The 23,418-nt window shown below is 45.9% G+C and overlaps 1 protein-coding gene across 9 annotated transcripts in view; it reads left to right on the plus strand.

Moving 5' to 3' along the window:
* Nucleotides 1-23,418, plus strand: part of SYN3 (synapsin III) — a 332,551-nt gene that overhangs the window by 91,357 nt on the left and 217,776 nt on the right. For 7 of the 9 annotated variants that reach the window (XM_044986995.1, XM_044986977.1, XM_044987004.1 and 4 more), the window contains exons 2-3: nt 2,122-2,602; nt 21,258-21,315. In XM_044986995.1, the coding sequence (XP_044842930.1) occupies nt 2,286-2,602; nt 21,258-21,315 (375 nt within the window). In that variant the 5' untranslated portion in view covers nt 2,122-2,285. Of the gene's footprint in view, nt 1-318; nt 373-2,121; nt 2,603-21,257; nt 21,316-23,418 lie in introns of all 9 variants that reach the window. The other 2 variants (XM_044986958.1, XM_044986967.1) reach the window with 1 other exon arrangement.

Below are 23,418 nucleotides of genomic sequence, written 5' to 3' on the forward strand. Positions count from 1 at the left end.
TCTTTTCCTAATGGTTTTATAAAGAAATGAGCACAGCTCTTGTCATTTTCCCACACACACTTTTACAGATGGAGTTGGAGGTCAAATCCTTCCTGAATTTCTAGAGCCTTGGTCGGCAACCTTCCTGTCACAGTGGGATTGTCTTCCTTTGGAATGTATCAACAATACAGTTAGTGGCACAGAGACAGCCCCCAGAGCACTGTCTCCACAGAACTCCAAGCCCACGCCAATCCAGGGAGGAGGAGACCAGTAAATGAGTCCAATCTATGTCTTCCATGTGGCAGTGCAGAATAACTTATTTCTTTTTCCTTGTTTCAGGGTGCCAGTATGCACCACTGCATCTCCATGACTGGATGACAAGCATTCTGTAGTGTAGGATACTTTTATTTATTATTTTAAATTCTTTCACTCTGTTTTGTTATTTCCTGTTGTTGCTGATCCATGCAGATTAGTTAATATTACTTTGTCCTTTGCTTAGAAGATGTCAGGCTTGTAGAGGAGATAAGAGCTATACAAGCACCAAGTAGTTGGTAAAATTTTCAAACATGGAGCTGCAAGTTTCGTGGGACTTTGGTTCCTAAGTCACTGAGGTGCTTTCAAAAATTTTACCCATCATGATTATTATCGATAGCCACAGGCTCCCTCTAATGGCTGATAGCGGTAATGGCAGGAAATGAATGCTTTAGCAGTGGAAAAGAGACAACTTCCCAAAAAGCTGCAAAGTTATAAAATGGTAATATTACACTGTTGATACTGAAATTAGATTTCTGCTGACCCTCAACTGTCTGCCCTCTGATGCCAAATACTCCAAGCAAATGTACCAAATTATGGAGTTTCCCATATGTTGTAATTGGAGTCTGTCCATATATGAACTGCACATTACCATAACCAACACTAAACTTGGACCTTGGTGGTCTGCAGACAGCAACTCTGCTCAAATGTCCCTCGTACTAGAATGTGGGTAGACTGTGTCATGTAGAGTAAAGTATCAGAGGGGTAGCCGTGTTAGTCTGGTTCTGTAGAAGCAGCAAAGAGTCCTGTGGCACCTTATAGACTAACAGACGTTTTGCAGCATGAGCTTTTGTGGGTGAATACCCACTTCTTCAGATGCAAGAAGTGGGTATTCACCCACGAAAGCTCATGCTGCAAAACGTCTGTTAGTCTATAAGGTGCCACAGGACTCTTTGCTGCTTCTGTAGAGTATTTATGCATTCATTCCATTTCTTTTTCTGTATTATGCAGAGAAATGACACATGCACCTCCCTCCACTAGCAAATCAGATAATGTGATCATATCTCTAGTAACTACCTAATATTAATGAAGCTCAAAATCTAGATATGGGAGACACAAAATTGCACATATAGAGCCAAGTACAGAATGAAGCTTCTTTTGAAAACTGGCCCTGGAGTGTCACATGAGCCTTGCTCCCGGATTTTTTTCCCCACTAATGGTTGTGTTTAGAATGTTTGCTTCTCAAAATTCAGAGTCCCTTTAACAAGCCAGCAGCAAACTGTTGGTTTTTTTTCAGCCAATCCGTTTGCTGAAATTCCAACATATCCAATATTTGTCTCATTTCTCTTGCCTCAGAATAGACTCAGATTGCTAGCTGGAGTGAAAAAATGTTTTCTTCTCCATGGTGAACAGTGTTGTAGAAATAGCCAAATGTATTATGGGACTCTTTCCCCCCCCCCCAAACTTCCTCTGAAACACTAACTACTGGGACACTAAATCAATAGACACATAGCTATTTTTAGAGCCCTGTGCAGATGCAAAATTTGTATCCACATCTGATCCACGGATATAAAGCAGATATCTGCAGATTTGCAGGGCTCTAGCTATTTTAATCTTTCTATTGTGACTGGAGGAGGAGCTGTGTGCAATTCAGTGACACTTGGGGGCAGGAAAAGGCCACGAAGCCTACCTACTTCTACCCACTTGGCCAATGTGCCTTGCTAGCAAGTTGGTGTAGGATACCCTGCATATAAAGTAATGACCCTTCTCCACTTACACAAGTGTTGACTAAGCTTTAGGCCTTAGGATGTTCTTTAAAGGCTCAGTGAGTTGTTCTAATATGAAACAATTTATATGCTTCTCACACAAGTGTCTCTTGTTCTTCCACAGGAAAAAAGGTCTATTCCTACTTCTTCCTCAAACATAATTTCAAGGGTGACAACAGCTCTCTCTGGACTAAGCTATAGTGACTCCAAAAGCCCCTCTGGACTGTGGGATATAGTTATTTTGTCTCGCTCATATTGTGGAGAAATTCTCCATCCTGAGCTTCAGCAATGAATTTCCTCCGAAGGCGCCTCTCGGACAGTAGTTTTGTGGCCAACTTGCCCAATGGCTATATGATGGATCTGCAGCGTCCTGATAACTCCACTAGCTCTCCAGGTTCTCCAGCAACTGAGAGGAAGCAACAGCAGCAGCCATCTCAGCCATCACCCTCTTCCTCTTCTGGAACCAGTATCTTCAGTTCCATCTCCAGTGCCATGAAGCAGACCACACAAGCAGCTGCAGGACTGATGGAGCACTCGGCAAGCCTTGCTCCTGTGGCGCAGAAACCCAAGATCCTTTTGGTGATTGATGATGCTCACACGGATTGGTAAGCACACACATGTCTACTGACTGCTTTAATGACAGCAGTATTACTGGGGTGTAAGGGACTGCATGGCTCGGGAGATCAGCAATAGGATATAGAAAAATTGTGTCTAAGTCACCCGTCCATGTCAGTGGTGACCAAGGTCTGGTTGTTTGGTGGCCCGCACAACGTAAATGTGGTGATCTCTTCAGTTCTCAGTGTTGTCAGATGTTCGGCTGCATGTGTGTGTGTTCTCTCTGTGTGCTGTCCCAGCTCTGCGCAGACAGCTGGCACAGCAGACCTCGAGCCAAACGCCCAATGACCACAAGATCCATTAAGGTAAGATGGCATCCAGCCAGGTTTATTGCCAACAAAGCATGGTCCTAACTCTCTGGATCAATGTCTACAGTTACACTAGCACATGTATGCCCGTGACAATGGACGCAGCTGTCAGTGGTGGGACTTTACACTGCCCCCTTGGCTGGCCAAAGACACTCCCTCTGAGATACATCTTTATACACCAACACAAACAAGTTACGTATTGCCTCTGACATCTTAGGGTGCCACGCATTGTCTTGTACATGTTGGTTTGATCAAAACATCTCTATCCATCGTGCTGTCATCCTGACCTTATCTTTAGGATGGGTCGGTGTGTTCCTGTTATCTTTGGGGAATGTGCTGGTATCAAGGCGTTCTGGTACCACCCTACTGGAATGTGTTTGTAGATATATTCTTGTACCTAGCACTACTTAGGAATATGTGTTTCTGCAGTATTATCCCTGTTCTTGCCAGACTCTGTGGGTAGGGCCTGCCTCTTGCTCACAACTTAACTTTGCTTTATATCAGCAAAGGTTTGACTACTTTAGCCCAGGCCTGAGGCCTCATACCAGGCCTCGGATACATGGGTTTATGTTTCAGACCCTCTTCCTACAATACTCAGAGAAAAATGTCCATTGGCACTAATTAGCAGACTTGTTGACAGTCTCAAAAGAGATGGCTGTGCTCAGCACTGAATTCCTCCTTTGCCCCTAGACCTGGTCCCTGAAGGCACATTGTATAAAGGTATAAAGGCACATTGTGGTGTGGTTTGGCGGGCATGCACAACACCATTGTGTTTGCTACACCTGTTCTATGAATAAAGAGAAGACCTCTGTCTCTAGGGCTGTCAATGCAGTGCCTTTCACAACATCTACATTCACCAAAAGGTAATTAAAATAGTAAAACCAGACAGACTACTACAAGTGATCATCCCCTCCTTGCTAATCGTGATAGCAAACAGCAAAATGTTCAGAGGTTTAGCTAAGCCTTGAAATGATATGCTTATGCAAACATCATTTCCGGGAAATGTTATTAGAAAGGGCTTTTTTTGTGAGATTTGCCAAGACAGAACACTTTTTCGAGAAGTCTTGGAAGACACCTGAATCCTTCCAAATGCAAGGGAACTGGCCTATTTGATTGGAGGACTTTTCCTTGAAAGTTGGCTGATCTGAAAAGCCTGCCAGCATCCATTTTCACTGTTCTATTCTGTTCTGTTCTGTTCTATAAAGATTTTTTACCACACTCATCACCATAATATCTGAGCACCATCCAGTAGTACATTAAGCTATGTGACTACACATTTGTCCCAAGGCTCTGAGAAGCTGAGTTTTTATCACCTCCATTCCTCTCTCAGTGCCTGTCTGCCTTGGGCAAGCTGGCCAGGAGATCCAGAGGGTGGCCTGCTTCTTGGTACTAGCCTTCAGGAAGTCATCAAATATCTGCCACTGCCAGCCAGCTTCGGCAGCTGCCAGGGAGCTCTTCACTGCCCTCTGGTTTTGGAGACCCCCTCACAGGAGTGGAGAATATAACCCTGGGGAACATGAGAGTATTTAGGTTATCCAGATTTTGGTTATATGGGATTGTGTTGTACTAGCTCACTTCAGCCCTCATCGGGAAAGTTGTAAATGGCCTTTCCTGCAGGATTTCATCCTCTCCCCCGTACCCTCCGCCCTTTAGTTCCCAGCTTAAATTGCGTTTGCTTTCTTGTTCTTTGCCTTTTAAATGCCAGAGATAAAGATTACACAAAGTTCCTTCAAGATCATTTTACTTTCAACTCCAGTTAAAGGAATATCTCATTACCTACATTCCATCTAAATGACTTCTGATAAAGGGCTTATCTCTAAAACAGGGGTGGGCAAACCTTTTGGCCTGAGGGCCACATCTGGGTATGGAAATTATATGAATGCTCATGAAATTGGGGGTTGGGGCACGGCAGGGGGTGAGGGCTCCAACTGGGGGTACGGGCTCTGGGATGGGGCTCGGGGTGAGGGATTTCGGGTGGAGGGTGCTCCGGGCTGGACTGAGGGGTTCAGAGGGTGGGAGGTGGATCAGGGCTGGGGCAGGGGATTGGGGTTCAGGAGAAGGGCAGGGGTGCAGGCTCCAGGCAGAGCTTACCTCAAGCAGCTCCCAGAAGCAGCGGCATGTCCCCTCTACAGCTCCTATGCGGAGGCACGGTCAGAGGGCTCTGCACACTGCCCCATCCACAGGCACCACCCCTGCAGCTCGCATTGGCTGCAGTTCCTGGCCAATGGGAACTGCAGAGCTGGTGCTTGGGGCAGGGGCAGCATGCAGTGTGGAGCCCCCTGGCTGATCCTCTGCATAGGAGCCAGAGGGAGGACATGCCGCTGCTTCCGGGAGCCACAGCATGCACGGAGCAGGGCAAGCCCCCAACCCCGCTCTCCAGCTGGCGCACCGGAGCAGGGTAAGCCCCCGACTCTGCTCCCCGGTGGGAGCTCAAGGAAGTGATTAAAAGGTCTGATGGGCCAGAGACAGCCCACAGGCCGTAGTTTGTCCACCCATGCTCTAGAACTAGGTTTCTCTAACAGCAACACTCTCTTTGAGTGAAATGTGTCTTTGCTTCCTAGAACCTGTCAGATTTCAGTTGTCATGTTTCATTGACAGGTGACCATTTCAAGATTTTCCCTTAAAGTCCTGTCAAAATACATATTGTTTGCAGTGTTGTTGTAAACATATTGGTCCAAGGATATTAGAGACACAAGGTGGCTGAGCTAATATCTTTTATTGGACCAACTTCTATTCATGAGGGAGACAAGCTTTTGAGCTTACACAGATTTGGGGACCTGAAGAAGAGCTTCTGTGTAAGCTCAAAAGCTTCTCTCTTTCACCAACAAAATATAGATTAGTTGTTATTGAGTCATCCTCTGGTTAAAAGTTAGAGAACTACATTCCGTTTACAATTCCCTTTTTTCCCGTTACACGATACATAATGATTTTCATTTAAAATGCCCCCCTTGTGAGAGGAGATCTCCCTTCCTTTAATTGGTATTTCCCCCCATCTATACCATCCTTGAAAGCAGAGAAGAAACCTTGCCCAGTGGCTAAAGAACACATCTGGGAGCTGAGGCACATTGACTTACATTCTTGGCTGTGCCACAGACTTGCTGTGTTAACTCACCCAAGGTACATGACTTAACTTCACTGTGTCTCATTTTCCTTAGCTGTAAAATGGGAATAAAAATATTGAGCTGGTTGAAGCAGAGAATGGTGCAGCTGGGCTGATGGAGAGGAGGAGGCATCTGTGGCTAAGTCGCCTTTCAGTTTCTCAGATCCTGGAGCTATCTATCTAAAGACTGTGCTAACTTGTAAGGACACTGTGATCCAGCCCTGCATCCCCTTGTGCACCTTTGGCATCAAAAGGAGCAGATAGTGAGGAGGTTGCTCTGGCCCCACTTCTGCCACATCCTCTGTGCTGCATTGTTTGGGGAAGCAGGTGCCAAGAAGCCAATCACACTGACTTTCCCCCTGTGTCATGGGAATCCCTAGCTGCCCTTCAGGGGGCAGCTTTCTGGCTGCTTTGGGATGTTCGGGAAATACCAGCAACAACCTTTTCTATTTTAGGTACTTCTATGTCTCCCATTACTGTGTGTGGGAGACCCACAACTGCCCTCTGAGATGGAGCAGGACTATTATCCCCATTATGCAGATAGGGGACTGTAGCACAGAGAGGCTGTGACTTGCCCAAGGTCACACAGGAAATCTGTAGCAAAGCCCAGTTCTGTTGAGTCCTAGAGTAGCACCCTAACCACGGGACCATTCCTGAAGGGCTCAAATGCTGGCTTTACCTCTGGTCCCCTTGTTATAAATGTAAACCAAGATCTTGAGTGTAATGGCCTTCATTAGTCTCCACTTATTTCCCAGCAGACACAAGTGCATTACAGACCCATCATTAACAGCATGGCCTGTTTCTGTCTCAAAGGGGGGGATTCATTACAAAGCAAGGACTGCCCTCCTCTCCCGTCCTCTATCCTCCCCTTTCCCAAAGTAATGGGCTTGGATTTTGCATCAAGGTGGAGGTGTAACAGCTGAGGCCAGTAACTAATACAGGATCCTTCATCCAACCTGAAACGAGAGTGAAAATGAGTGGAATTTCCCCCTGAAAACTGGCCTTTTAACATAGTAGGAAAGTCTCTGGTCAGATGGTAATCGCATCTAGTGTTCGTGCGAATCTAGCAAAAACAGGGCTTTGCTGGCTACCATTTCTATAAGAAGTGATTTCTCTCCCTCCCCGCCCCCCCCCCCAGGTCCACTTGGCACTGCTGCCTTCTGTTGTAGCTGGTATTTTCTTACTTATTTGCCACCTTGATGCACCTGCTGGTTTTTCTCAAGCATAACAATATGCTCAATAGCTGAGTCATTGGCTTGTGCTAAACTTCCCTGCAGTATCAAGGGACCACCACCAGGGGGTAGTCCATTACCACAGCATTCATGTAACTCTCTGTTGGACCGTTAACATGTCTAACACACAGTACTAGCACCTGGGGCCTAGGGCCCAGTCTGCTGTTTAGCCCAAACCATGCACTAGGCCCAGGGGCGGCTCTAGGATTTCCGCTGCCCCAAGCACGGCAGCACGCCGCGGGGGGCGCTCTGGCGGTCGCTGGTCTCGTGGCTGCGGTGAACCTCCCGCAGACGTTCCTGCCGAGGGTCCGCTGGTCCCGTGGCTCTGGTGGACCTCCCGCAGGCACGTCTGCGGGAGGTCCACCGGAGCTGCTGGGACCAGCGGACCCTCCGCAGGCACGTTTGCGGGAGGCCCACTGAAGCCGCCGGGACCAGCAGACCGTCCGCAGGCATGCCTGCGGGAGGTCCACCGGAGCCGCCTGCCGCCCTTCCGCGGGACGCCGCCCCAAGCGCACACTTGGCGCGCTGGGGTCTGGAGCCGGCCCTGACTAGGCCCCACATTCTTCATACAAATATTTTGGTTTGAGCATTGGCCTGCTAAATTCAATCCTTGAGGGGGCCACCTAGGGATCCGGGGCAAAAATCAGTACTTGGTCCTGCTAGTGAAGGGAGGGGGCTGGACTCAATGACCTTTCAAGGTCCCTTCCAGTTCGAGGAGATAGGTATATCTCCAATTATTTATTTATTATTATTTATTTATTATTGTTATGATATGAATATGGCATAACTAAGATAAGTTTTATGCAAGATGGGTCATGTGAGATATCATTGGAAAGGTTATGGTTTACTGAATGTGATTGTCCTATTTGTATGCATGTATCATTTCTGCACCTGAAGTTAGGAATATTGCACCTGGGAACGCCCACCAGACAAAATGCAATCAGTCTGGCTGGTCAGTCAATAAACCATTAGGGAGAACAATAGGTCTTTGAAGATGCTAATCTCCCACCTTCCGGAGAAGCTTCCTAGAGTGCTGCTTTGACACTGCAGGGTCACCTGGTACTGGACACCATCTTGGACTGCTGGTATTTTTCCACTAGTAGGGGGTGGGAATCAAACTGGGAAACAAAGGATTCCCGCCATATGTAAATCCTATTTAAGGCTGGGGAGTGAGTTAATCAGGGTTGGTTCTTCACTGGATACCCCCATGCTCCCAAGATGACTGCTCAAAACACCTAAAACGGAACGGGGGAAGAGTTGGACCCAGGCTAGAAGGTGTCCGGCCTGTGAAGGGAATATCTGGAATTCTAAGCTGCAAGCAAAAGAAGTTTCCACAATATTCCACGAATGTACGTGGGTCTTTATAAAATATAGTAAGATCTGTGCTTTTCCTGAAAGCATTTACAGTAAGAGGGCTAGATTCTGATCTTATTCACGTGGGTCACTCAGGATTTACACTGGTATAACTGAGATCAGAATCTGGTCCAATGACCACAACACTGAAAGACAATGTTGATTAGGCCCAATTCTGATCTCAGTTACACTGCAGTCCATTCTGAGTAACCTATTTCTTCTTCCTAGTATCAATATGCATGAAATACCAGCTCAGACGGCCCCACCTGAGCCCTTTGGCAGCAGTGTTTGCCTTGAGAAAAGATGACTGTCTGGGGATTTTGGCTGACCACTCTGATTGCCTCACACATGGAACTAGTCCCAGAATCTTCAGCGTGAACAATAACCTATTGTTACCACTGTTTTGTTCATTTCATTTTTGAAGAGGTATCAAATTTAAAACCTTTTCAACTCCTCTGCCTGCCAAAATATCTGACTCTGTAGCATTTTTGGTTGATAAATGGTCCTTTCCTTCCTCCTCCCTCGTGCTGGAAGAGTTAACTGGACCAGAAAAGAGTCACTAGAAATAAGTAACAACAAGCAAAGAGCTATCAATATTTTAACATGGGACCACCACAAAACTTTCCCCCATAACCTGGACAAACCCCATGGAATGAGGCCTCATTGTTCGCAGACAGGAAGGGTGGAAGACTGGGGTAGCTGTCCACTGATTTCCCTTTTTAAAAACAAAAACACTTTCTTGTAACCCAAGAAGGTGGCAATATGGCTGGATAGGCAACTTATTTGTATTGCAGAGCACCTAGGAGCCCCAGTCATGGACCTGGATCCCATTGTGTTAGGCACTATGCAAACACAGAACAAAAACAGTCCCTGCTGCAAATTGCTTATAGTCTAAGTATGTTAAGTGCACTTAATTGGAAAAGAGTATCATTTGTTTCTTTAAAACTCTGCTAAGTCTATTTATACTACAGCACAGCCCTGAACTTCTTTCTCTTGTAGTGATGGCCTGGAGGGTGTAAAGACCTGTTATGGGAATCCACAGCTATCTTCATCTGCAAACCTTTGCTAATACCTGACACTTGGCGTACCCTGGCATGTTTCAAAGGCTAAATATTTGCTCTTGAAATATTTTTGAGTCCTACATAACTCAATCCACTCTAGCAGGGATGTGGTAGCCATAGCAAAAGAAGGGTGGATTCCATCAGAAGCAGGAAAATGACCCAACTCTCCCTTCGATATGGTGGCAAAAATTTGCACAAGAGCTTCTATTTTTCTCCAAGATGCCCTTCCAGCACCTCCCAAAGAAGTGTATCTTTACTCTGCTTAGTGCGGGGATGGGGCATGACTCTAGTTGTGTTGCTCTGTTTTTTGACAAACTAGCCATCTGCAAAAATGAGTCTGCCAATGGCTCTCCATCCACAGCAGAGAAAATGCCATTCTTTTTTCTCACTGAGGGTCCCTGTCCCAGCCATACACCCCACAGGTATAGAGCTGGGCAAGTAGTCTGTTTGGAAGCATCTGCTGCCCTGGAAGAGATGCATTTTTAGAGATCCTGCAACCTCCATGTCAAACCTGTATTTGCTGCCTCTCTCTCTCTCTCTCTCTCTCTCTCTCTCTCTCTCTCTCTCACACACACACACACACACACACACACACACACACACACACACACACACACACACACACACACACACACACACACACCATGAGGAAATGGAGTGGCAGAACTCCATGTTACTACAAAGCAGCCAAATCCAAGACCATGACCTCATCCAGGAGGAAAGTGTCCCACCTCCGGCAACTTCCTTGCCCAGATCAGTGTTAAGTAAAATCACCCTCTTGCTGGAGTGGTTTTTTCCAAAGCTGAAACAAGATTTGAGACCTGTGAATCGTTAACCCCCGTTGTCCGTGAAGTTTTACTCACTTCCCCACCCCAATGCTTTGTTTAAACAGTTTATTTTGGAAATGCATGTGCATACCTCACTTGGTGCATTAATAAAGTACCATGAAAACATTGCTTTTTGTGCCAGCTGTAGTAACAAGGTCCCTGCTCACTTCTATTTGCTAACTATCCCATGTCACTTTTCAGAACAATAGGTGTGTTTTGTCCTCGTTTCAAGCTAGTCCAATACTATCAAAATTACATTCTTTCTTGCTTAAAATCCTTCCACCCTATCAAGAATTTGTGCCATATTTCACAGGACAAAGCCAGTAAGGACAATGTGAGTGTTACAAAATTGAATTGTTGTTTTTCATTTCCCTCCATCTCTAAAGCCAGGCAGTCTTAACATAATGGCGCCAAACTCCTGGACTCAGAAGAGAAGAGAAATTATGATTTATTCATAACCGAACCCTCTTCCAAACTATCTAAAATAACACATTTTTGCAAAATAAGGCTTGCAGGGCTTGTCAGAGCTTGGAATAAAGTGCTGGATCACATTAGGAAGAGGAAATTACCAGCTGCGGTTTACTGGGCTACAAAAATCCATTTCTAGTCCTGGTCCATGGGATATTGAACCTTAAATATGTTACTAGTCCAGGACTACCAGTGGTCAAATAATGTTAATTCAATATTGAATTTGGTAAATCCAGTCACTTTGCAAACTAGTTCCCTTCTTTTTGCAAATACATTTACTATTTGGAAACATTCTGTGAATGTCATAAGTAAGGCTGCGTGTCTGTCACAGAGGTCATGGAAGTCACAGATTTGGTGATTTTCCGTGACACCCGTGATTTCTGCAGCAGCCGGTGTGGCTGGCTCTGGGGCTGACCAAGCACATCAGGCAGCCCCTGACCAAGCTGCCCCAGCCACTGCTGGGGCAGTTTGGGTGTGGGAGGTGGCTCAGGGCAGGGATTTGGGCAAGTGGCCAACATGTCCCTGCAGCTCCTAGGTGGAGGGACCAGGGGGCTCTGTATGCTGCCCCCGCCCACAGGTGCCATACCCACAGCTCCCATTGGTTGCGGTTCCCAGCCAATGGGAGCTGTGGAGACGGAGCTCATGGCGGGGGCTGTGCGCGGAGCCTCCTTTGCCTTCCCTCCCCCTAGGAGCTGCAGGGACATGTGGAACTGGGTAGGGAGCCTGCCAGCCCCACCTACCCTTATTTGGAGACAAAATTCCACTTTTGGGGTGAATAGGAATAATATCTGTGATAAATTATATGATATCAATAAAGAGTAGCTATTTCAATATTGCATAGAGGCGTTGAATAGTAGTGGTCCCAGAGGTAATGGAATAATGGGCAAAGTGCGGGTGAGGCTGTCAACTGTACATGATACATTGCAAAACACCTATTTTTCTGGAAAGTGACATGGGATAGTTAGCAAATATAAGTGAGCAGGGACCTTGTTATCAGATCTGACCCAAAAAGCAATGCAGCTTCTTATTTATATCACCATAGTGTGTCTATATTTCTATATTGCATATGTAAAGAAATGTGGGATCCAGTGCTCCTGGTTGGAAGGTGATACAGAAATGTAAAGGATAAGTATTACAAAAATAGACACTAGGAATCTGGCAAACATTCCCTACCAGCTTACAAACATGCTAATACAAGTCAAATTTGGGGCCTTAATTACTTTACCAGAGTCCTTTTAAATATATAGTATTTAACCTCAGAGTGTCTTGCCTAGACCTGGGTGAACCTGAGAAATTCAGCCAGATTTGTGAGCCTTTTAGCGACCTGCAAATGAACCCAGGCACTTATATCATTTGTGCCTAAAACACAGCAGCTTTGGCTGAGTTTTGCTTTTGAGTTATTTTGGTTCCCTTGTTCCTAACACTCAAAGGTGCTGTAGATGCATTTCACTTCAAAGCAAAAGTGGAATAGAGTATTGCATGAACCCTTACAAAATGATACCCCTCCAAACAGCTCCAGGCTCTGCCATCTAGATTTAGCAAGAAGGAAACTTGCTAGCAATGTACAATTTTAAATCGTACATAAAATAAACTTGCTGCCTCGTGTCACAGCAGCGCCTAAGCTGATTTAAGCAGCAGCTCGGAAGGAGGCCCATCCAGTTTTCTGTGACTTGAAGGAATATGGCTGTGATGCTGGCCCTTGGGGGCAGGACAGGGAGAGAAGACTGGGGAGCATCAGACCTAGAGCAAGGCACCCTTCGTATACTTACAACCTTGGAAAAATGCAAAGAGCAAGATCAAGTGTAGTATTAGTTAATGACTGACCCAGTTTCTCTTGAAGAATTCCATTGTCTCTAGTTAGCCCTGTTTCATCAGCAATAAGTGATGCAGGAGGCAGTCAGAGTTGCAGGAATCTTAATTTATCAGGGCGGGGGCGGGGTTGGAAGTGCTTAGATACTACAGGGATGGGCACTATACAAACCCCTTAATTAGAGAGACTGTTCTGCTATTCCAGAGAGCAGGGGTGATCCAGTGTGGATGGAGATCCATTGGCAGACTCATTTTTTTCAGGGGACAATGATGGCTAGTTTGTGGTTATAAGGCTCTAGTATTTTTGTGTAGTAGCATCCTGGGCCCATCTTGTGTTGCTGAACTGCTGATCATCACTATGAATCCTGAAGATAAAAATGCCAAAGGGATTATTTTACAATATGCAGGAAAGAATGGTCTTGTGGATAAAATGCCAGCCTGGGACATGGGAGATCTCTTCCCACCTCTTCCACTGACTCCCTGTCTGACCTTGGACAGGCCACTTAATCTTTCTGTGCCTCCATTCCCCATCTGTAAAATGGGGATAATAATTCACCCTTTCTCCCATTTGGTCTTGTCTATTTAAATTATCAGCTCCTCCCTTCTTATGTGTCTGTACAGCACCTAGGACAGGTGCATCCTGATCTCAGTAGGGGCCTCTAGGTGTTACTGCACAGTGAATATTAAACAATAACGTATCCCTTCTATGTCTGAGCAATACATAAAGGTCTCTAGATTGCAGCAGGTGTGTAGAATAGACCTGATTGTCCCAAGGCACTCAACTCCTGGGGTAACCATTTCCTCCCTCTCCCTCAAGGCTTTGGGTGATCAATAATTGACCAAACTTGGAAATCCATATCGTTTGTAGATGGAAGTTTCTAATCTGGGAGAAGTGGGGAGCTGGGCCAGAGAGGGGAAAGCCTTGCTCATTTTTATCCATTAAAAAAGCAAGCCAACAAAAATGCACTACTGACTCCCTTTGTATTGTCATAGGAGCTGGAGGGGTATCTGGGCATTCCGCAGCCTGCTTGCTAGTATCTTGGAAACTGTCTCCTTTTTCCCAGTCCCAGCCCCTTTTACGTAGGAGACAATGCGGACATACAGTGAGGGCCTTGTGCATCACCCGGGCCCCCAGGCCTTTTGACACAGGGAATTCTTTGAGTGGCTAACCTCACTCCGTGAGGTCCACCCTCATCCAATCAAGAGGGGTGTAGCCTGGCATTTTCCAGGTTTGATCTTGGAGGAAATTACATGCTTTGACTCCCAAAAGACTCAAGAGATATCTTTGTTTGTATTTGGATGTCAAAGAAAGGAATTGGAAGATTCCATAATTTAATCCTTTTAGTCTTCTATTTGCTTCACTCGCCTCTTTCCTCCTCCTGCTCCTCTTTCTTCCTCCATTTTTACTTTCCCATCTTTCCAATTTTCTCCCACCATGGTTCTTTCATCACATTTTTTGTTCAGGCCCCCAGTGCAGGCTAGGAGTGTAGGGCAGGAAATGCAACCTGAATCTAACGTGAGAAGAAACGGGCAGCCAGTAAAGCTAACCTTAGTTTGTTGGTTTGGATGCTGTTCGGGGCCTGATCCAAAACCCATTGAAGTTAATGGAAAGACTCCCCGGAATTTGCTCATAAAATATGGCAACACTCCATCCTCTATCCTTTATGAATTCTTTTGCTTGGAGCTGTTAAACCTCCCACTCTGTTTGTATTGAAACATAGTCCCATTTCCAGGGAAGGAAGATCCTCAAACAACTCTCATAGGCTAAGAATACATCTAACATGGGTAGGCAACCTATGGCACACGTGCTGAAGGTGGCACGCGAGCTGATTTTCAGTGGCATTCACACTGCTTGGGTCCTGGCCACCGGTCCCAGGGGCTCTGCATTTTAATTTAATTTTAAATGAAGCTTCTTAAACATTTTAAAACTTTATTTACTTTACATACAACAATAGTTTAGTTATATATTATAGACTCATAGAAAGAGACCGTCTAAAAATGTTAAAATGTATTACTGGCATGCGAAACCTTAAATTAGAGTGAATAAATGAAGACTCGGCACAGCACTTCTGAAAGGTTGCCAACCCCTGGTATAACACGATGGTGCCTCACATGCATGAATTCATTCAGATAGGTATGGGATTCAGACTCTGGACTTAGTGCTCCTCTTCCTCCTCGCTGGCCTCTTATCTGGTCACTTGAAGGAGCAACACCACTAACTCATCCAGGATATGGTAGGAAAATGTAACCAACACAGACTTTATTTCATGATAAAAATCACACTGGAGCAAGCAAGCAAAGTCAGATCAATAGCTTGGGATTCTCTCTCTGCTTTTTAGTTCAGAGATAATATTTGTTTTGAATTAAATGAAAAGGCAACACCAGGAATGTCTCAGGCTCTCTTGCAGGGATATCCTGCCAGATAACGAACCTGCTCCACCCACATGAGCTGCTGCTTTTAGCGATCAAATCTTTTAGCCCTGTCAACCCGAAATGCAGCCAGCAATGATTCTGTTAACTCCAGCTGCCATGGGAGTGTGGCTTCTCCACAGGTGGAGTCAGGGGCGGCTCTAGCAATTGCGCCGCCCCAAGCAGGGCGGCGTGCCGCGGGGGTCGCTCTCGCGGTTGCCAGTCCCGCGGCTTCGGTGGACCTCCTGCAGACGTGCCTGCGGAGGGTCCGCTGCTTCCGCGGCTCCAGTGGAGCATCCGCAGGCATGCCTGCGGGAGGTCCACCCAAGCCGTGGGACCAGCGGACCCTCTGCAGGCATGCCTGCGGCAGGTCCACCGGAGCCACCTGCCGCCCTCCCGCGGGACGCCACCCCAAGCGCTCGCTTGGCGCGCTGGGGTCTAGAGCCGGCCCTGGGTGGAGTGCTGAGGTGATGGGTGCTGAGTTACTTCCAGACACACTGCAAGAGATCACAGGGACATTTCTTACAGTAACTCCAGTGAGGTCTCTTGCAAGACACCTTGAGGCACATTTCCTTGATCTCTTCTTGTCCTTGTAAATTATTTAATGCAGTAGACATTTTGTGAAATAGACTGATGAAGCCCCATAAAATACATTTAACACAAAATACTGTGCTTCCAACAGGCTGCAAAATGGGACATAACCCCACTCATTCAGCCAACTGACATTTTGAAACAGCTTCAGGTTTTCTAATCGCCGCTCCCTTCTTCCCCCTGCAACACTCTGACTTATGCTATCTCATCCTTCATAAGTAGACAATGGGATACTGCCATCCATGTCCAGAACATTTTCAGGACAGGTAACAAACCTGGCATTTGGCAATGTATGTTACGTTCAGGTATCCTGCCTGCTGAGACTGTACCTGAACAAGAGCTCCTTCGGGATTCTCTGCGTGATCCTGTATACCCAGGCATGTCAAGTGGATCTCAACCTTTTCGTGGAGTGCTCTACAACCTGTCAAGAAAATGGAAAGTTCTCTGCAGCATCCCCTTCCATCTACATACACCACAAATCCTATGGCTACCACTGCAGTGCTCGCTGAAGTGGTTCTTATAAGCACTTTCTCTCCAGGACATAAAAGCAACAAGGAAGAAAAAACTTAAGGAAGAGACAAGCCTTGTGGGTAAAGGCTCATCCAGGATTCCAGTTTTGAGCATATTGACTGGTTGATGACGTAAACACCAACTGCTCCTATGGAATTGTTTTAATATAAAAACAAAAGTAATCAGGTAAAGCGAAATGTGTATGGGAGTAAGGAAATACCTAACTATAGCTCACTTTCAGAGGGTTAACCATAATGTCCTATAGATTCCTTGGAAAAAATGACCCCTATGAATTTTGACCTTTTTCTACTGATCTTGGAAGTCTCCACTATACATCTGGGGGCTGAGTCCAAGGTTGTCCCATGGCTCCTCTTGATTCAGATATGGATTCACCAAGGCCAGCACAAAGGGGCTGCTGGACAAGAATAACCTTCAGCCTCCAGGGAATTCCCCAGCACCACCTCCATTGGAGCCCTGGCAAAGGGGGCCTATCCAGGTGGTAGGGTGGCCAGATGTCCGGTTTTTGACCAGACAGTCCAGTCAAAAAGGGGACCTGATGGTGTCCGGTCAGATCTACTGACCGGACACCCAAAGTCCAGTTATTGCGGGCAAAGGAGATGGGGAGGAGCAGAGTCATCATCTATGCCAGCTCTTATTCAGTCAGGGCTGCCACCTACCTGCATCAGACGGATGCAGCTCCCAGCCCCGGCTCTGCAGGCGAGTCCCACCCGACCCACACAGGGAGAGGGGAGAGGGCAAAAGCAGCGAGCAATGGAGGGAGGGGGAAAGAGGAGTGAACAGGGAGTGGGCCTCAGGGGGAAGGGGTGGGGCAGGGGAGGTTCTGGGACTCTTGCTGGAGTGTCCGGTTTTTAAATATTACAAAATTGGCAACCCTCCCAGGTGGCCAATAGAGCAGGAACACAATTGAAGTCAGCACTGGGGGCCATATGAGTTCCTGAAGCCCCTGAATGAGACAAGGCGCAAGTTGCCTCCCTTCAGTGTCTGTACTACCACAGGGATGAACTGGGCCTTTGATGTTTAGGAGGCTGAGAGGTGCTTGTACCACTGTGTGAGCAGGCTCCTTTGGGGCCACTTTTGTAGCCTTACTCTGATAAAAGCTTCACAAGAACATGGGGACACAAGTACTACACGCTGGCTTCTCACGAAATGCTCTTTACACATATAAACGGACCAGAGAGCTAATGCTTTTCAAAACCAGGCCTTTTCTTCTGGTCCTCATAAAGGATGCGCTGTGTATGTAGCAGACTGGGAATGGAGCACTTGCTTCTGCAAACCACAGTCATGGAGAGGGGGGGATGCTCGGATTCTCTGAAAAGCGAGCTTTTAATCTTTCTAAACAAATTTGTGAGAGGAGGCATCTGAGGTTTCTACCGTTACGGGGCTGAAGGTGAGATTTCAATCTCATTGGGGCTGGAGCAGAAAGTAGAGGGCTTTTTTAATGTGTTTCTAATGCCCTTTTACCCAGGAAATGTATTGCGTCCCAAAAGTGTGCAGCTCACTAACCACAGAGAAAGATGCACTAAGGGGAACTTCTTTTAAAAGCAGAGGGCATCTACTGAGCTATTATTATAGCACTTCCTTTCCCCCCTGCATGAGCTGCAGCATTCAAATGTTTCTTAGCATTGTAAATCCTCCCTAGGGTTTGTTCTGCTAGCATGGAGCCACAAGTCTTTCCATCCAAAATATCTGTTTACATGCTAATTTCCTGAGATCAGAAACCAAACCACCCAACCTACACCCTGCATAGCCTAATTATAATGCAGCAATCTGACTCTGTCAGCATCCCGCATGCTTTATAATAAAGTGCTGGCCACTTAGACCAGTGGTCAGTAATCCATGCTGACATGGGACGGGTGGGGGGAGGCAGGATGACTTAGGTGATTCCTGTTTTGATCTCTCAAGCCAGTAGGCTGGGAACACTGAGGCAGCCCACACAGCCTCTAGGGTGATGAAAGATTCCTTGCATTGTTCATAAGTGACTTCACTGGATAGACAAGAGTGGCATTGCTGAGGCACAGAAGGAAGCCCTGTGATGGATCCTATGGTTAAGACATGGTATTGGGACTCAAGATCTGGGTTCAAATCCTGGCTTTGTCACAGGCTCCTGGTGTGACCCTCAGCAAATCACTTGTATGGCCAGATTTGCAAAGGAGGGGGCAAGACTTAGCAGCTCTCAGTGGGACCTGCTGGGTCATGATTGCTTTTGAAAATCTGGCCCTTAATCTCTCACTCTCTAGTTCCCCCTTTGTCAAACGGGGATATAACCTCCTTTCTCCCACCTTTTGTCTGTTGTAAGCCCTTTGGGACAGGGCCTGTTTCATGCTGTGTGTTGATGCGTTGTCTAGTGCAATGGGGCTCTGACCATGAACGTGGCCTACAGGTACTTCCATAGTATAAATAATTCCTGCTTGGTTGAAACTTTAGGGGCTCCAGGGTGAGACTAATATCTCTTTCCCGCTCAGTGTGGTGGCCTCTACTTCCCAAAGGCTCAGAAACACAAAGTATAAATTAAAAACATTATTGAATCTGTTTCTGAGCGTATTTTGGAGCAGGTGTTTCAGTCTTCCCCTGTGCGGTGTCAGAATAGAGCACAGAGCAACACATTTATCTCTGAATTATTTAGCACCTATAGTCTTCAGAGACCCCTACAGCAGCTTAGCCCTGGGTCTGCCTTGAAAGAAAATATATCCTCTCATTTAAAAAATGTGAGCTGCATCATTGGAATGAGCCAGGCCATGTGGAACATGGGGTCCAGAAACAAAGGTCTTACTGTGTCTTAATCAAGATGCCTTGTACTTATGCCCTCGGTCCACATGGTGGTGGTGCCCCATACATGACTATTTGGGAACAGAGTCTGTATTGTAGCAGTAGGGAGAGGGTTTTATAATTTTTACTGTGAAGGCTAATTTCCTGGACTAAGCAGCAGAAGTCTCATTGCTTCATCTGTAATGGATGAAAGAGTGTGGATGATCAGCCTTCACTGTGAGTGAGTAGGACCGAAGTGGCACCAATGAGTTAGGAACCAGCAGGTCAGCAGAGTGGAGGGGTCATCAGAGGGAGGAAGTTTGTTTCCTAAATGTGAGTGATGCATATACACTGTGATGATCTTCTGATTCAAAAAAAAAAATATGCGTGTACCACTGAATGCCAACTTCAAACCAGTTCCTGTGGGCACACTAAGTTTATCTTGGCTTTTGAGACTGCTGGTTACAGCGATAATTCTCTACATGTAAAAATGGGAAATACCGTTAGACCCAGTTATAGCTCTAGAACCAGGATGAACTTAGGTGCACTCTCTGTAACTCTTGTTGCCAAAGCGGTGGCATTGTGTCTGGCTTTTTTTCATCCAACTCTCATGACCTCAAGGAGGCTTAGGGATAGCTAAAGTCCTGCATTTTCTTTTTTTTTGGATTTGTAAGAGCCTGTTGGAGTAGTCACACCTGGCTAATGTACTGTCCCTACCTAACTTCCATTCATAGTTAGGGTAAACTTTGTGCTGATGAATAGGCTTTTTGACAGAGGGACCTTTTGATAGGAATTTTTTAAACAAAATGAAAACTTTCATTTTGTTTAAAATCACGTTTCAAAATAAACTTTTGTTTAGACTTCAAATGTCAGTTTGGTTCTTTAAATCTGGACAACTTGGTGGGTTGTTTTTAAACTTTTTCCCCACACCCCCCATTTCCTCTCCCACCCCACTCCAACAACACGAGAGGGAATGAAATAAAATGTGTGGGAAAGGGTTTTTTAAAACATTAAAAAGGTATAGGAAAAAACCTGCTCTTCCCCCTCCCCCTAACTTTCCTTCATTATCTTTTTCTGTCCAAAGTTTTGTCACTTGGATAACAAAGTGTTGAAAGTGTTACTTTTTCTCACAAAGAAAGAAACACTTCCAATATTTAACTGTTTCCGACATTTTGTTGCTGTTTTCCAACCGGCAAAAATTGGGAAATGGTAATACAGTGGCAGGGGAAGCCTCCCCCTTTTTTTGAAATGAAAACAAATCAATATTTCGGGGTGGTGAGGGTCCTGAAATTTTCTATTTAGGAAATTTTTGAAAAAACTAAAAAGTAGTCATCTAAGTCAACAGTTTTTGAGAAAAAATGTTGATTTTGATGAAACCCTGTTTTCTGATTGGAAAATAACTTTTGTTAGAAATTTCCTGATCAGCTCTGTATGGAAGAGAATGGCTTTAAAAAGCATATACTTGTCCTGTAGCTGGTTCTCACTGCACTATCAGTCCCTCCGTTTGAGTAGTAACATCCATCTGTTTTCCCCTGTTGTATATTCAATGGCTGTGGCTTTTAGCAGAGATGAGAGGAAGTATATGAGAGAGCCTCTTTTTTTCAGTGACTCTGATGCAAATCTGGTTTCACAATTTTGAAGAAATCTATCCTTATTTACATTTTGAGGCTATATATATGTTTCTTTAAATCAGTTGCATGAAGCCAGACAAGATAGGGCAGGGAAATTGTCTAAGACAAGCTCTACAGTGAAGCAGAGAGAGAGAAAGACATGGTTTTCATTATGCTGATAAAGTTCCTTGTTCAGTGTTGGAAGAAAATTGACTCTGATTCTTTGTCACATGATAGATTTAGCCACCCTCTGTCATAGCCTCCGTCCCCAGGATAGAGAATACGTACAAACTGGTCTTGTCATTGATTATTACTGTTGTTCTGTAAGGTGCAGGGAGATAATTATTTTCTTAGTCTAAAAAAAAACCCTCCCAAGCCTTCAAGGAAATTTCCAGTGTGATTTTTCATCTGGTTTGGCAGATTCCTCTTGGAGAACAGAAAGTCAAGGGAAAATGGGAATTAGTAAAACATGTTGTGAACCATCTGGAAATCCTTCAACAAAAAGGGAAAACAGCAGCAAAACAGTAGCTGACAAATAAATAATCATGAACTGCAGCCTTTTTAACCATGTCCCTCTCTCTCTCTCTCTCTTCCTCCTCAGGGCCAAGTATTTCCAGGGGAAGAAGGTGAATGGAGAATTTGAGATCCGAGTGGAACAGGTCAGTGGTCATTGAAATCCTCTGTAGCAAGGGTTCGGGTAGGTGATTGAAACCCCACCTGCACGTATCTGTGGGCATCAGCCAGGAGGAGAAGGGTGCTAAGGAGGAATTTTAAGGCTTGTCTGTTTCACAGAATTAGAGAAGCCAGAGATGAAAATAACCTTTTGGGCCATCCAGTTCTGCCTTTTCAGGATTGTTCCCTATTGTATCTTTTCTAGTGCTGCTTTGAGTGTCCCTATGGATATGTCTATACTGCAATTAAACCCCACAGCTGGCCCATGCCAGCTAACTAAGGCTCATGGGACTCAGGCAAAGGGACTGTTTAATTGCAATGTAGACATTCAGGCTTGGGCTGCAGCCGAAGCTCTGGGACCCTTCCACCTTGCAGGGTCCTAGAGCCCAGGGCCCAGATTACCACTTATGCCAGGGAAGGCAGAACCAGGGTCAAGGGGGCTAGTGCCCCTGTGTAAACTCTCTCATAATAATAATAATAATTGGAGATATACCAATCTCCTAGAACTGGAAGGGACCTTGAAAGGTCATCAAGTCCAGCCCCCTGCCTTCACTAGCAGGACCAATTTTTGCCCCAGATCCCTAAGTGGCCCCCTCAAGATTGAAGTCACAACTCTGGGTTTAGCAGGCCAATGCTCAAACCACTGAGCTATCCTTCCCCCTGTGGGGGAGGGAACAGAGGTGAGAGGGGGACCCAGAGGGGTTGGAGCAGCCACCACAGCTCCCAGGAGCTGGCAGGGGGGCAGGGAGTGGGACCCAGAGGGTCTGGAACAGGCCTGGAAGCAGGTAGGAACCCCCAGAACCCCCTTCCCACTCTGGAGCTGGCTGTCTCCCCTCCCCTGCTAAGTCTCAGTACCTCTCTTCCTGTCCCTCCGCCCCTTCCATTTGCAGGGAGTATCTGCCTCTCCACTGCGGGCCCCCGCAATCATTCCATAATCTCCTTTTTCTCCTCTCCCAAATACCCCAAACCAGGGTAGTCACATATTTTTTGTCAAGGTCCAAATTTTTTGGTCAAGGTATAGTCAAGGTCTAGACTCCAGAGAAGATAATAAAGTTAATAATAAATAATAATAATTAATAATAAGTAAATAAAAAGAAGTTGGGGTCCATTCAGAAGCATCTGGTGGTCTGGTTTGGGCCCACAGTCCGCCTACTGACTACCCCTGTAATGGAGCCTCTGCACTGCTGTTTCCCTGATTGGATAGACCTGGAGCAGTGCCTACCATGGGGCTTGTAACAATTCCCAGGAACTCCTGTGAGCCTCATCCAGCCCATCAGCCAAGACCCGTTACTTAGGTGGAATGCTCAGGTTTGGGCATGGGACCCAAGGAGGCTAAGGAGTGCAAGTAATAATCAAGTGTGCATGTGGCGAAAAATGTGCCTTCATTGCAATGGCTATCAGGGCTTCCACTGCTAGGAACTGTTGTCTGCTAGTGCTACTGAGAGTTACCTCAGGGAAGCTCCCTTCTAATAATAAATGTAACAACTGCAGCGTTACTCCAGAAAATGAATTATTTAATTCAGGGGAAGGTTGGACAACAGTGAACAGAAAGCAGGCTGCTTCCTCCCCACCCCCCATATATGGCAATTGAGCCTAAGAGTAACAGACTGTGAGTTGCGCCCTGCTTCATTGGACCTTGAATGCAGAAGTGATCATCAGTTCTATCATTGTCTAACAAGGGAAATACAGAAGTTGTATTCTTGTGGGCAGTCCCTGAATGTGGCCTCAGGCCCATGTGCATATCAATCAGGCCAAGAGAGGGGTGCTTATCTGTACAGATGCCAACTCTTTGGGCTTCAGCTTTTACTCATTCCTTCTGGGATTCCATTGTTTTTCACTTACTCACTTCTTTTTTTCATTCTTCATGTCCTTCCCCTCTCCTCTCTGCCTTACTTATGACCCTCTGGCCTAAACCATCATGGAACACTTCACTTTGTCTTTTCTGATACTGAACACAAGAAAGTTCTGGAGCCTAAAAAAGAGAGAACACTCTTCCACAGTCCTGGCCTAGGAAGCACACAGAAAAGAACTCTATGTGCGTATGACCTTGTCCCAGACCTCAGACAGCAGCAGTACTACAAAACTGGAAG

This window comes from Mauremys mutica, chromosome 1 (genome assembly GCF_020497125.1).
Source record: "Mauremys mutica isolate MM-2020 ecotype Southern chromosome 1, ASM2049712v1, whole genome shotgun sequence".
Taxonomy (NCBI): Eukaryota; Metazoa; Chordata; order Testudines; family Geoemydidae; genus Mauremys; species Mauremys mutica.